Source organism: Hemitrygon akajei, chromosome 23, assembly GCF_048418815.1.
Source record: "Hemitrygon akajei chromosome 23, sHemAka1.3, whole genome shotgun sequence".
NCBI lineage: Eukaryota > Metazoa > Chordata > Chondrichthyes > Myliobatiformes > Dasyatidae > Hemitrygon > Hemitrygon akajei.
In genome coordinates, this window is record NC_133146.1 from 35,908,317 (window position 1) to 35,922,928 (window position 14,612).

General features: G+C 45.5%; 1 protein-coding gene across 1 annotated transcript; it reads left to right on the top strand.

Annotated features, from left to right (window-relative positions):
• Positions 1–1,792: 1,792 nt before the first annotated feature.
• LOC140715344 (interferon-induced protein with tetratricopeptide repeats 5-like) lies at positions 1,793–10,231 on the top strand. The gene is made up of 2 exons (XM_073027397.1): positions 1,793–1,923; positions 5,713–10,231. Exons 1-2 carry the CDS (start codon positions 1,919–1,921, stop codon positions 7,181–7,183), a joined length of 1,476 nt encoding a protein of 491 aa, XP_072883498.1. The 5' UTR covers positions 1,793–1,918; the 3' UTR covers positions 7,184–10,231.
• The last annotated feature ends 4,381 nt before the right edge of the window (positions 10,232–14,612 follow it).

A 14,612-nucleotide genomic window follows, 5' to 3' on the forward strand; every position in this document is an offset into this window, starting at 1 on the left:
AAACAGGAGAAAATCTGCAGATACTGGAAATACAAGGAACATGCACACAAAATGCTGGTGGAACTCAGCAGGCCAAGCAGCGTCTATGGAAAGAGTAAAATGTCAAAATTTTGGACCAAGACCCTTCATCAGGAGTGGGAAAAAAAGATTAAAAAGTCAGAGTAAGAAGGAAGAAGTACAAGTATAGATTTATTAATCCACACCTTCACGTATTCACCAAGGTCACTTATAAAATTCACAAAGAGCATTGGTCCCAGAATATGGATCAAACTTTCTTAGATCCCATTCAGCATGACGTAGTGGGTGAGCCAACCATGGGGAACCATGATGGGTGCAATCCTCTCTTCCGCAGTGCTTAGTTCTGACTAAACTTTTCTGAGGACCTGTAATCTCAAAAGAACAGTGTAGAAGAAGTATCTGCTCCAGAGGGAGTTTAGTGCAGTGGATTCCTGACAAGCATTTACCTACTTTTAGTCGTCCTTACCAGCACCATGTTGCCCTGCCAGCTCACACTTAAACTGCAATGTGGTCTCCACTCTGAACGTGCCACGCACAAATTTCCCAGTCTCCTGAAGGCACCACGCCTACGGACCAGGCACAAAAAATACACAGCTCGAGCTGCTGCTGGTGGTGGCACCTTCTACACAATCTCCCCGCCTCCCCCTCACCAATACTGTCTGATGACACACCACTGATTTACCGGACTTGCCCCAGTATTGCAAACTTGAAGCAAAAGCCAAATGCTGAGAGTCTCGCACAGACGCAACGCATGGAAGCCCCCTTACCTCAGATTGACTGCACCAAAGACCATTGGGCAGAATCAGTGCTGTGGTTTCTGAACATCTTTTCATATACATGCAAGCTGTGCCAGATAAGGGAGTTACATTTCTTTTTAGATTGTTGGTTTACTAACAGGCTTCCCAAATACACCTAGACAATGGGGATAGTGGGGCCCTCCCAGATGGTTCACTCAGCACCTGAACTAACACGGAAAGCTCCATCCAAATGCTTTAAATCTACACAGATATCTCGTAAAACTTACTCAATTGATGATTAAACTTGAAAGCGCCCTAACATTTACTATATGCTCCTGATACCTCTGATCCTGCACCCTGAAGCCACTGCACACAGATTTCAACTACCAGAGATGCCTCCAAATAACCAGGAAACCTTCACGGCTCTGAGACCGTCAAAGCTACGATGTTCCAGCTATCCTTCTAGAAATCTTAACGAATGCAGAGTGCAACGATAAAAAAAACTAATGAAACACTAAAACTAGCGATACAAGGATACTAAGCGGGTTAACAATGTTATAATAGCAATGTTAACGATCTCAAGCATTGACTTAAGCATTCAAATTAGCACATTTAAGAGCATCCAAGTGACCTTCAACATTCAACAAAAAAATATCAATCGGGCGGCTTCTAACTTGACTAAACTGACCAAAGACAAAACGTGAATATGCAATTGTGCTGTTCGCTTCTAACATGCCCCAACCCACACATTACTCATAGTAAATGCGAAACACAATACAGGCACAAAATAGATACATGGCTCCTACATAGCCTTACAAAGAGAAATTTATTATCAGTGTAAAATTGTTGAAGCAAATGTAGATTCAAAAGACCAAAACTACCAGGTCGTATTCAGGTGAATCAATCAGCTTGAGCTTTGTTTGTTGTGAAACCAGGCTGTGATTATCATTGGCTCAGGTAATTTTGAGTCAGCCTGCGCACTGACGTTGGATATAAGGAAGAAAGGTACATCTGAGTTTCACTTTAAGTGTCAATTCTCTTATCACTAAAGAAACAACTTACAAGTAATTGAGCTGGAAAATTTCAAAGCTTTGATTACCTTCTTTATTAGCTCGACATTAGAAGTGTAAAAGGAATTTGAGGTGGTTCCTTCAATCAAGAAAATGAGGTAAAGAACACTGTTACTCTTTCTGTGTATATGTTTTCCTGTAAAGCATTGTAATGAATTATGTTTTAATGTCAAATATATGTTTCCTCTTGGGCAGTCTCCTCGGGATTAAGGAAGACTTGATTTCACTCTCTATGCTCCTTCCGTAACTGGCACTAGGGTTTAGTGTGTTCCACAGTGTATCCTGAGTTCTCCTGTGTTGAGACTGTTGGCCCAGAAGTTCCCAAAAGTTACTGGAGAGTTGCAAGCTTTCAGGAAGACTTTTAACATTTCCCTGAACCTTTCTGTCTGCAACACTGACACAATCCAGTCAGACACCATCTGTAGGCGGAAAACTATTGTTGATAGCTCGGATCAAACTCCGGCGTCAGGACTGTAGTGTGTACTTCCAGAGGACCTGCTCAACCCACTGACCTCTGCCAGCAGTTTCAGATTCCAGCATCTGCAGTTTCTTGTGTCTCCTTTCTCTCTTCCCACCTGGAAAGATTTTCTCTTGATAAAGCTCAGAATAACATGAAGCCTTCAGGAGTCATGAATGGTCATGCAGCTTCAAGGATGGGGATTTTAGCCTGGGAGGGGACTTTGGTGTTTATTAGTTTATTCTTTCAATGAGTCTGGATGACTTTGCAAAGAGCATATGGTGTAATCTTTACAGCGCCAGGAACTGGCTAATATACAGTCTTTGAAGCATATTGGGCAGCAGGGATAAGCTAGTTAAATTTATTTTATGCTGACTTTGACTTCTTGATGTTAGAGTCACAAAAAAGTACAGCACAGATACAGGCCCTTTGGCCCATCTAGTATATGCCAACCAATTTAAACTGGCCTCTGTCATCGACCTGCACTGTTACCATATCCCTACCATCTACGTACCTATCCAAACTTCTCTTAAACGTTGAAATCGAGCTCACGTACACCACTTGTGCTGGCAGCTCGTTCAACAATCTCACAGCCCTCTGAGTGAAGAAGTTTCCCCTCATGCTCCTCTTAAACATTTAAGCTCTCACCCTTTACCCATGAGCTCTGGTTGTAGTCCCACCCAACCTCAGTGGAAAATAACGTTCAAACATAATTTTCCTGCGTCTGTCATCTATCTGTGATATTAATCCACCTTGTTTATTTTGCGTTTTCCTTTTTATTTCCCTCTGGACTGCTCCAGCTAAGCATTTTCACAACACCACATCCTTTGACTTTTTTTTTGTTTACATTCTTTGTCACGTACACGCAACCCTGTAAAAGTATCAGCAGCAATAGAACACACCTAGAATTTGATTTTGAAGTTAAACTCTATTTATTACGTAGTAACTACTTAACACAGTAACTTAAACCAGGTAATTCAAAAGTTAGCGATGTTATACATATATGTGTGTAAATATAATTCCCAAACTCATTCAAATTCGGGTGGAAAATTTAAAGTCTTACGATGGTAAGGTAACAGAGTTCAGTACAATGCACAAAGTTGTTGTTGAGAGAGAGGGGTATTTGCAAATCAAGATAAAATCCACCATAGGAGAAGAACAAATAAACTGGTGCCGCTGTCTTCCGTCGTCAGCTCCGAACCACTCTTAAGTTACACAAACGTAGCTTATCAGAAAAGGGACCGCACCCAGGCACGGGTAAACACACCGGTAGCCTCCACAAGGTCACCCTTCTACACACCATGATAGCCACTGATCGATCCTCAACCCACCCATGTGGGCTCTCAAAGGTTCCACTGTGTGTGTCTGGAGAAAGTTGTCTGACTTTGCTTAAATAAAACATGCTGCGAAGCAAACCATAACATCGAACTGTCCATCAAATAACTCCACCTCTCTTCACCATGGCAACCCAGAAGCAAGCAACAGTTCTGCAGTCGGTTTTCCTATCGCCTCTCTCTCTCTCTCTCTTTTAAAGGCACAGTCCACATCCAGCACATCTTGCTCTCGAAACTCTCCCTTTCACTCATTGATCAGGTTACCCCGTAGCAACCTAGTTTTACATCTCTTCTCACTTTACCCAGCCTGCAAGCTCAGCTAACTAATTTTCTCTCCTTTCTGACACTAACAAAAGATGTTCAAACTGAAATATTAGCTCTGTTCCTGCTAACGGATTTTTCCTACAAACCTGCTGGATATTTCCAGAATTTTCTGTATTTTAGATTTCCAGCAATGGTAGGCATTTATTGGCTTCCCATGGCTTGCAGCTTGGCCACTGGGTCTGTGAAGGCAGCCGCCTGTGTTGGCACATTGCAGGTTACTGCTGAGGTTCAGGTGGTTGTACTTCAGACAAATTGAAATAGGTTAAGCAATTAATGTTAGCTCTGAAAAAGTATCTTGAATCTGAAGGAAATTTTGTTGCAGAGGGCATTCACCAGTGCTGCAAAGAAAATTGAGGCAATGACGTGGTTGTGTTTGATACCGGTCTTCAATGGAATTGTGTCTGCTGTAGAGACATGGGTTCGGACAACAGTTTTTAGACCAGCCCAATGTGTACTCATGATCAAAATGAATGTGTGTCGCAGCTGAGTTTGAGGACGGCACCTCAGAGTTCCTCCAGCGCAGAGAGAGGTCATGGTCCAATGGCAGAGGTGAGAGGGAGCCAACATGATTAGAGAACAGGCTTAGCGGCAGAGATCTAGAATATTTATCAGCTTAAGCCCAGATGTGCACATGCACATGCATGCATACACAGAGATTTACATACCCTTTCTTCAATCCTACCATCGTGATTCCTCACAACCATATTGAACACTAAACACAACAGAAAAAAAAACAACCAATCAATGCAGTGCTAGGCACCAGGACCCTCAAGTTATGTCCTGCCATTGAATATTATCATGGCAGATCAATCAACACTGCCATCAGACCATTTGTATCAGTTCTCTAAAGGCCGTACAGCACAGCAACGGAACAGGCAGAACGAGGAACAGTACAGCACAGGAACAGGCAGTACGAGGAACAGTACAGCACAGGAATAGACAGAACAGAGAACAGTACAGCACAGTAACAGGCAGAACAGAGAACAGTACAGCACAGGAACAGGCAGAATGGAGAACAGTACAGCACAGGAACAGGCAGAACGAGGAACAGTACAGCACAGGAACAGGCAGAACGGAGAACAGTACAGCACAGGAACAGGCAGAACGAGGAACAGTACAGCACAGGAACAGGCAGAACGGAGAACAGTACAGCACAGGAACAGGCAGAACGGAGAACAGTACAGCACAGGAACAGGCAGAACGAGGAACAGTACAGCACAGGAACAGGCAGAATGGAGAACAGTGCAGCACAGGAACAGGCAGCTAACCCACATTATCATGTTGAACTAATTAAGCAAGTGATTAAATGTCTAATTAAACTAAGCCCTTCTGTCTGCACAGAATCCGTCTTTCTCCTTTCTGTACACAATCATGTGTCAAGCTAACAGCAATTTAAACGACTCTGTTGTATTTTCCTCCTCCACTCCCACTGGGAACACATGACGCATAACCAAGAAGGCGATTAATTTGTAATGCGGCTGAATGTGTGAAACGTAATATCATTGAAACTACCAACAGAGTGATTTCAGGAAGCAAGACATAGACTGGAGAATAGGTTCCATTGCCAAGTCCTGGCATATCTACACACACATGCACACACACGCACACACGCACGCACGCGCACCCTGTCATTATGAAATCCTGCCTCATTCTCATTACCACACTGAGTACAATGACATGAGGTGAGGAATGCACCCAGCGAGACAGATCTGCTGACTGTTTCAGAGACTGAAGATCAAAGACACATTTTCATGAATTTTGTTCTCTTACAGCAACACACCGAGAGATCTGTTGAAAGAGAATCTCGATCAGCTTCAGTGTCACTTCACGTGGGCCCCACAAAAGGAAACCATTGACTTGGAAGATATGATGTACAGATTGCAAGATTCTGTAAGTCTAAATTTGAAGTATAAAGCTCACTCCTGCAACCAACTCGCTTTTGTAAACTGCCTGAAGGGCAACTATGAAGAAGCAATTCAAAACTTAAAGGAAGCTGAAAAGATTCTGAGGGAGGACAACAAAGATGAATTTGAAAGAAGAAGCATCATCACCTATGGAAACTTTGCCTGGGTGCATTACCACATGGGACAACTGACAGAGGCCCAGTCCTATCTCGACAAGCTGGAGATGATCTGTAAACCACTCAGTGATGGCCCTTGCTGTACAGCAATGATACCCGAGGTGTACGGGGAGAAGGGATGGTCATTGTTAAGATCTACAGCTCGATTTTTTGAGGAGGCAAAGGAATGCTTTGAGAAGGCTCTGGAAGAAGATCCTGATAATGTGCAATGGAACATGGGATATGCCACTGTACTATTTCGGTTGGAAGCAATTTTTGGAACCAAAGAGAATCGTGAACAGAGACAGTCAGTGAAGTATCTGCGTCGTGTGTTAGAGCTTGATCCCGATGACTCGCTGGCCATGGTTCTGTTGGCTCTAAAACTTCAGGAGCTGAAGCAAAAGAAAGAAGCAAATGAATTAGTTGAACAAGCATTGCAGAAAACCTCTGATTATCCAAAAGTGCTTCGCAACGCTGCAAAATTTTACCGAAAAGAAAAAGATGTGGAAAAAGCAATCATGTTGTTGAAGAAAGCATTAGAAATTTCCCCACATTCAAGCGTCCTGCATGACCAAATAGGCATGTGTTACAAAATCAAACTACTTGAATTAATTGCCAATCCTCTGAGCAAGGATCCTCAGAACCCAGAATTCCAACAAAAAGCAGATTTGTTCAGAGATTGCAAGTATCATTTTGGAAAGGCATTTGAGCATCGTCCAAAGACAGCCATTAAATCACAACTGGATTTTGCAGACATCTGTGTTAGAAATGGAGAGTATTCCAAAGCAGACAACATCTACAGTAATCTGCTAAAATTAGATGACACTCGCCCAGAAAATGTGCAGACAATAAATTTAAAGGCTGGTTTATTTCATCTATTCCAGAGGAAATCTGAAGATGAAGCTATCACATTGCTAAAGAAAGCTTTGAAGATTGAAATTCACGCAAAGGTATGGAAAAGTGCGTATGAGCATTTGGAGAAATGGGCAAATAAGAAACTTTATAGGAATCCACATGACAGCATGGCCCTTGGTGCCAAAGGGCTACTGCATCAACTGGTTCACAACAAGTCCAAAGCTGTTGAATGTTATGAAGAAGCCTTGCAGTTTGATCCTGGCAATGAGGAATATCTCAGTGCTCTTTGTCAACTACGCCTTTCCCTGGAGGACCATAATGATGTTTGAAAGGTGAAATGATTTTACTGGATCGGAGGACAGATCTGTAGGATTTCGTACTAAATATATTCTGTTTATGAATGAGGGTTTTACTTGTGAATATGTTATTTTAAAAAACAATGTAATTGTAACTATATCTAATCCCTGTGTTTATTACAAAGAGTGTGACACTTCTAGTCCTGTGAACAAATTAAGGTTAGTTCATTTCTTTGGACATTCATTTTAATCTGGAGAGAAAGTTAAATTTATAAAATTACAACCAACGCATCCAAATGAAAAGTCCTGACAAGTTTCCTCTTCAAATTGTTTAATGCATTGTTCCAATCTAGTCACTGTTGTTCAAAGGCTCATTTGTAAAATTATTAATAATCATTTTCTAATTGACCAAAATGAGACTGTAAATAGATCTGTGTATAACTCATTTCTCAACATAATGATTTCAAAAAGGAACTTGTACACATACAATGAATTCATCATCCAATTCAACAGTAAGTTTGATTTGCCCAGTCTAGACATGTGTTAAAGTCTCCTTTGATTACAATCAAAGGACACCCCTACTTTCTTGACCTCTGACTTGCTCTCTGATTAATTATGTGACACCATCACTTGTTTGAAAAGCTCAATGGAAGCATGGTGTCTGATAAGGGAGAGTCAACAAGGCTCTGTGCATGATAAGCCACATCTAACCGATCTTGTAGAGTTTCTCCAGGAAGTTACCAGCAAAGTTGATAAAAGCAAGGTAGTGGATGTTTTCTACATTTGACAACATCTTGAATGGAAGGGTGATGAAAGATGTTCAGTCACTTGCTAATCAAGATGAGGTCATAAGTAAGATTAGAAGTTGGCTGTGCAGAAGCCAGAGATTAGTTGTAGATGCTTGTCTCTCTGACTGGAGGCCTGTGATAAGAATTGTGCTGCAGGGATTGGTGTTGGGTCTGTTGTTATTGTTACCTATTTCAACAATCTGGATGATAGTGTGGTTTACTGGTTCAGCAAATTTGCAAATGACAGCAAGATTTGACATGGAGTGGGAGCGAGGAAGACTAGGAATCTCAACCAGCTGGAAAAATGGGCTGACAAATGGCAGATGGAATATAATACAGATAAGTGTGAGGTGTTGCACTTTGGGATGCCAACCATGGCAGGTCTTACAGGGAGAGTGATAGGCACTGAAGTGTATGGTAGAACAGACTGATCTGGAAATATGGATCCATATTCCTTGCAAGTGGTGTTACAGGTAAATACCATTATAACAAAAACTTTGGGCCCATTGACATTCATAAATCAATGTACTGAGTACAGGAGTTGGAATGTTATTTGAGGGTGTATGAGATTTTGGTGAGGCCTAATTTGGAGCATCGTGTCTAGTTTTGATGAGCTGCCTACAGGAAAGATGACAATAAGATTGATTGGACACAGAGAAAATTTAGAAGGATGTTGTGGGACTTCTGGACCTGAGTTATGGGGAAAGGTTGAATAGCTTGGGACTTTATTTTCTCCATCGCAGAAGACTGAGAAGATTTGATAGAGGTATACAACATTATGAGGGGTATAGACAGGGTAAATACAAGCAAGAGCTTCCACTGAAATTAGGTAAGACTACAACCAGATGTCATGGGTGAAAGGTGAATCGTGAAATGTAAAAGGGGACATGTGAAATGACAAAGGGAACATGAGGGGGGATCTCTTCGTTCAGATGTTGGTGGGAGCATGGAAGGAGCTGCCAGCACAAGTGGTCAGTTTCAACATTTAAGAGAAATCTTGATAGGAGCAGGAATGGGGTGGGTCAGCAGGCTATGGCCGGGTTGCAGGTCGATGGGACAAGGCTGATTAATGTTTCGGCACACACTAAGTTCATGTTTCTGTGCTGAAGTGTTCTATGACTCTATCCTTCAGTAACTGGTTCACACCGGATCAATTTCTTGTGCCAGAAATTCATAGAAGTTGTTGTGAATTCTCTGAACCTTCAGCCACAATATCTCCAGGTTTGTTATTTGACACTTTGCCCTGCTTTAAACTCCCTTTCTGTTGGATGTTGTTTTTATCTTCCATTTCTGCTGTTCTAACTTCTCCTTACTCTTTTGTTTTCCCATGGCTGAGTTCCCTTCACTGCTCCTATGTGGTGAACTAGATATACCTGTCTGACTGCTCCTGTGGCTCCTCCCACAGACCCTGCTGACTGCTCCTGTGGCTCCTCCCACAGACCCTGCTGACTGCTCCTGTGGCTCCTCCCACAGACCCCTGTATAAAGGCGACTGTGGGCTGCTGCTCTCCCTCATTTTCCCCAGGATGTAGTGCTGTTTATTCTTCCAGTCAATAAAAGCCGATATCTCACTTCCTAAGTCTCAGCGTGAGTTATTGATGGTGCATCAATTTTATTGACTGGAAGAATAAAACATGGAAACCGTTTTACGCCCGGAATGTTTGGATTTGGACCCCCAGGACCCTGAGGCAGCTCTTGCCTTTGAACACTGGCTTGTATGCTTCCAATCATACTTGGAGGAGGTTCGTGCCACAGACTCAGCTGTTAGGCTCAGACTTCTCCTCTCGAGGGTCGCCCCAAAAGTTTATTCATTCATCAGGGACCTCTCGACCTACGACGGGGCGCTTGCCGCCCTCAAAAGACAGTACCTGCGGCCGGTAAACGCAATTTATGCCCGGCACCGCTTGGCAACACGAAAACAGCGGCCTACGGAGTCGACTGCTGAATTTCTCCGAGCTCTACAGGCACTCATGCGGACTTGTGACTGCCAAACGCTCACAGCAGAACAGCATACGGAACTCTTGGTCCGAGACGCTTTTGTGACTGGAGTCCAGTCAGTGTATTTACGCCAGCGGCTGCTGGAAAAAGCTGATCTTACCTTACGCTCAGCGATAGAGACGGCCGATACGTTGGAGGCTGCGCAGCTGTACACCGAAGCGGTCCAGCCGCGCGATTCCCCGGTTCCGAGTGAATTCGCCAACGCCGCTGCCAGTCGCGGTATCATGAACTCCTCGAATTCGCCGGGCATAAAACTCTGTTACTTTTGTGGGCTTCAGAAACATTCCAGAAACAGCTGTCCGGCTCGCGAAGTGACTTGTTCCAGCTGCGGGAAGAAGGGCCATTTCGCCAAGGTCTGTAAGTCTAAACCGCGCCCGGGGTCGAGCAGCACTGCGTCTGAGACCTGGGGGCCGCCATTTTGCATGCCCGGATGTGGACAACCATCTTTGCCGGCGTCACCAGGCCCCGCCCCCGACTCGCCATCTCGCATGCCCGGATGTGAGCTGCCATCTTTGCCGGCGTCACGAGGCCCCGCCCCCGACTCGCCCCGTTCAACGCTGGCTACCGTGACCCTCGATCAAAGCGCTCCGCACCAGCTCGCCAGGTCGATGATGGACATCCTGGTGGAGGGGCACAGGACTAGCTGCCTGTTTGACACGGGCAGCACTGAGAGTTTTATTGACCCGGCCACAGTGAAACGCTGTGGACTCGTGACACGGCCGGCACGTCAGAAGATCACCTTGGCTTCTGGGTCGCATTCCACAGACATCCAGGTGGGTTGTGTAGCGACATTTGTGGTGCAGGGCACAGAATATGGGAACTTTGCGTTCCTGGTCATGCCTCGACTGTGCGCACCTGTGCTGTTGGGGCTCGACTTCCAGAGCCATCTCAAAAGTGTGACTATGGCATATGATGGGCCCCTCCCACCACTCACTGTCAGGAATCCTCAGTTTGGTGGGACTTCGCCATATACTCCGTTACCACACGCACATACACTGCGCCCCCTGTTAGAACTCCCTCTTCCCACCACTCTCAAGGCCCTCCGGCGGTGCCTGGGTTTTTTTTTCCTATTACGCCCAATGGGTCCCCCATTACGCAGACAAGGCCCACCCCCTGGTCAGGTCTACCACTTTTCCCCTCTCTGCCGAGGCCCGTGCGGCCTTCAGCTGCATTAAAGGGGACATTGCCAAAGCAACAATGCATGCGGTGGATGAGACCATTCCCTTCCAAGTAGAGAGTGACGCCTCTGACGTCGCGCTGGCTGCTACCCTCAATCAGGAAGGCAGACCAGTGGCGTTTTTTTTCTCGTACCCTTCAAGGCTCTGAACTTCGGCACTCCACGGTGGAGAAAGAAGCCCAGGCCATAGTGGAAGCTATTAGGCACTGGAGGCTCTATCTCGCCGGCAAAAGGTTCACCTTGCTGACCGACCAGCGCTCGGCTGCGTTCATGTTCAGCAACCAACAGCGGGGCAAGATAAAAACTGATAAAATTTTGCGGTGGAGAATAGAACTCTCCACCTACAATTATGATATCCTATACCGGCCTGGCGGGCTCAATGAACCCTCTGATGCCCTATCCCGGGGAACGTGTGCTAGTGCCCAGCTCGACCAGCTGTATGCCGTTCATGCCCAACTTTGCCATCCGGGGGTCACCCGATTTTACCATTTCATTAAAGCCCGGAACCTGCCGTACTCCCTGGAGGACATCAGGACGATGACCAGGGACTGCCAGATCTGCGCTGAGTGCAAACCGCACTTCTACCGTCCTGACACTGCGCAGCTTGTCAAGGCCACCCGCCCTTTTGAGCGACTGAGTGTTGACTTTAAGGGCCCCCTTCCCTCCACTGACCGCAATGTCTATTTTCTCAGTATTATTGACGAGTACTCGCGATTCCCCTTTGCCGTTCCCTGCCCCGACACTACTACCACGTCGGTCATAAAAGCCCTGCCAGCTCTTCACTCTGTTCGGATATCCCTGCTATGTCCACAGTGATAGAGGGTCCTCCTTTATGAGTGACGAGTTGCGCCGGTTCCTGCTAGCTAGGGGCATTGCTACTAGTCGAACCACAAGTTATAATCCCCGGGGGAATGGCCAGGTGGAGAGGGAGAATGCCACAGTGTGGAAGTCAAAAGGGTTGCCGGTCTCCCGATGGCAGGAGGTCCTCCCTGAGGCACTCCACTCTATCTGCTCCCTGTTGTGTACGTCCACTAATGCCACCCCTCACGAACGCCTATTCTCTTTTCCCAGGAAGTCTGTCAGTGGGACCACCCTACCAGTTTGGCTGACGTCCCCGGGGCCAGTGCTGCTACGTAAACATGCGAGGAGTAATAAGTACTCACCGCTGGTCGAGAGGGTTCACCTCCTGCATGCTAATCCCCAGTATGCCTACGTGGTCTTGCCTGATGGGCGGGAGGACACGGTCTCTGTCCACGACCTGGCACCCGCCGGAGCAGTAGACCACTACCCCGAACATTCCACGGTAACTATGCACCCTGTACCCGAGGTGACACCGCACGCACCGTGCCACACCCTGACTCCTCACGACGCTCATGTACCGGGCATCTCGTACGCGTCTATTCCAGGGACCTCGCTCACACGCGAGGGATCCCTGACACCTCCGGTTGGGACAGAACCAACCCACTCTCCGCCTCCGGTGCAAACACCACCTCCGGCACCTGTGCCATCACCACCTCCGGCACCTGTGCAATTGCAGCCGGAGCTACGTAGATCGCAGCGAACGATTCGACCACCTGATAGACTTAACCTGTAAATATACTTGGGGATTTTTTTTAAACAAAGGGGGGGTGAATGTGGTGAACTAGATATACCTGTCTGACTGCTCCTGTGGCTCCTCCCACAGACCCTGCTGACTGCTCCTGTGGCTCCTCCCACAGACCCCTGTATAAAGGCGACTGTGGGCTGCTGCTCTCCCTCATTTTCCCCAGGATGTAGTGCTGTTTATTCTTCCAGTCAATAAAAGCCGATATCTCACTTCCTAAGTCTCAGCGTGAGTTATTGATGGTGCATCATCCTATATCTCTGGAAAATTACAAACAGGAGAAAATCTGCAGATACTGGAAATACAAGGAACATGCACACAAAATGCTGGTGGAACTCAGCAGGCCAAGCAGCGTCTATGGAAAGAATAAAATGTCAAAATTTTGGACCAAGACCCTTCATCAGGAGTGGGAAAAAAAGATTAAAAAGTCAGAGTAAGAAGGAAGAAGTACAAGTATAGATTTATTAATCCACACCTTCACTTATTCACCAAGGTCACTTATAAAATTCACAAAGAGCATTGGTCCCAGAATATGGATCAAACTTTCTTAGATCCCATTCAGCATGACGTAGTGGATGAGCCGACCATGGGGAACCATGATGGGTGCAATCCTCTCTTCCGCAGTGCTTAGTTCTGACTAAACTTTTCTGAGGACCTGTAATCTCAAAAGAACAGTGTAGAAGAAGTGTCTGCTCCAGAGGGAGTTTAGTGCAGTGGATTCCTGACAAGCATTTACCTACTTTTAGTCGTCCTTACCAGCACCATGTTGCCCTGCCGGCTCACACTTAAACTGCAATGTGGTCTCCACTCTGAACGTGCCACACACAAATTTCCCAGCCTCCTGAAGGCACCACGCCTACGGACCAGGCACAAAAAATACACAGCTCGAGCTGCTGCGGGTGGTGGCACCTTCTACACAATCTCCCCGCCTCCCCCTCACCAATACTGTCTGATGACACACCACTGATTTACCTGACTTGCCCCAGTATTGCAAACTTGAAGCAAAAGCCAACTGCTGAGAGTCTCGCACAGACGCAACGCATGGAAGCCCCCTTACCTCAGATTGATTGCACCAAAGACCATTGTGCAGAATCAGTGCTGTGGTTTCTGAACATCTTTTCATATACATGCAAGCTGTGCCAGATAAGGGAGTTACATTTCTTTTTAGATGGTTGGTTTACTAACAGGCTTCCCAAATACACCTAGACAATGGGGATAGTGGGGCCCTCCCAGATGGTTCACTCAGCACCTGAACTAACACGGAAAGCTCCATCCAAATGCTTTAAATCTACACAGATATCTCGTAAAACTTACTCAATTGATGATTAAACTTGAAAGCGCCCTAACATTTACTATATGCTCCTGATACCTCTGATCCTGCACCCTGAAGCCACTGCACACAGATTTCAACTACCAGAGATGCCTCCAAATAACCAGGAAACCTTCACGGCTCTGAGACCGTCAAAGCTACAATGTTCCAGCTATCCTTCTAGAAATCTTAACGAATGCAGAGTGCAACGATAAAAAAAACTAATGAAACACTAAAACTAGCGATACAAGGATACTAAGCGGGTTAACAATATTATAATAGCAATGCTAACGATCTCAAGCATTGGCTTAAGTATTCAAATTAGCACATTTAAGAGCATCCAAGTGACCTTCAACATTCAACAAAAAAGTATAAATCGGGCAGCTTCTAACTTGACTAAACTGACCAAAGACAAAACGTGAATATGCAATTGTGCTGTTCGCTTCTAACATGCCCCAACCCACACATTACTCATAGTAAATGCGAAACACAATACAGGCACAAAATAGATACATGGCTCCTACATAGCCTTACAAAGAGAAATTTATTATCAGTGTAAAATTGTTGAAGCAAATGTAGATTCAAAAG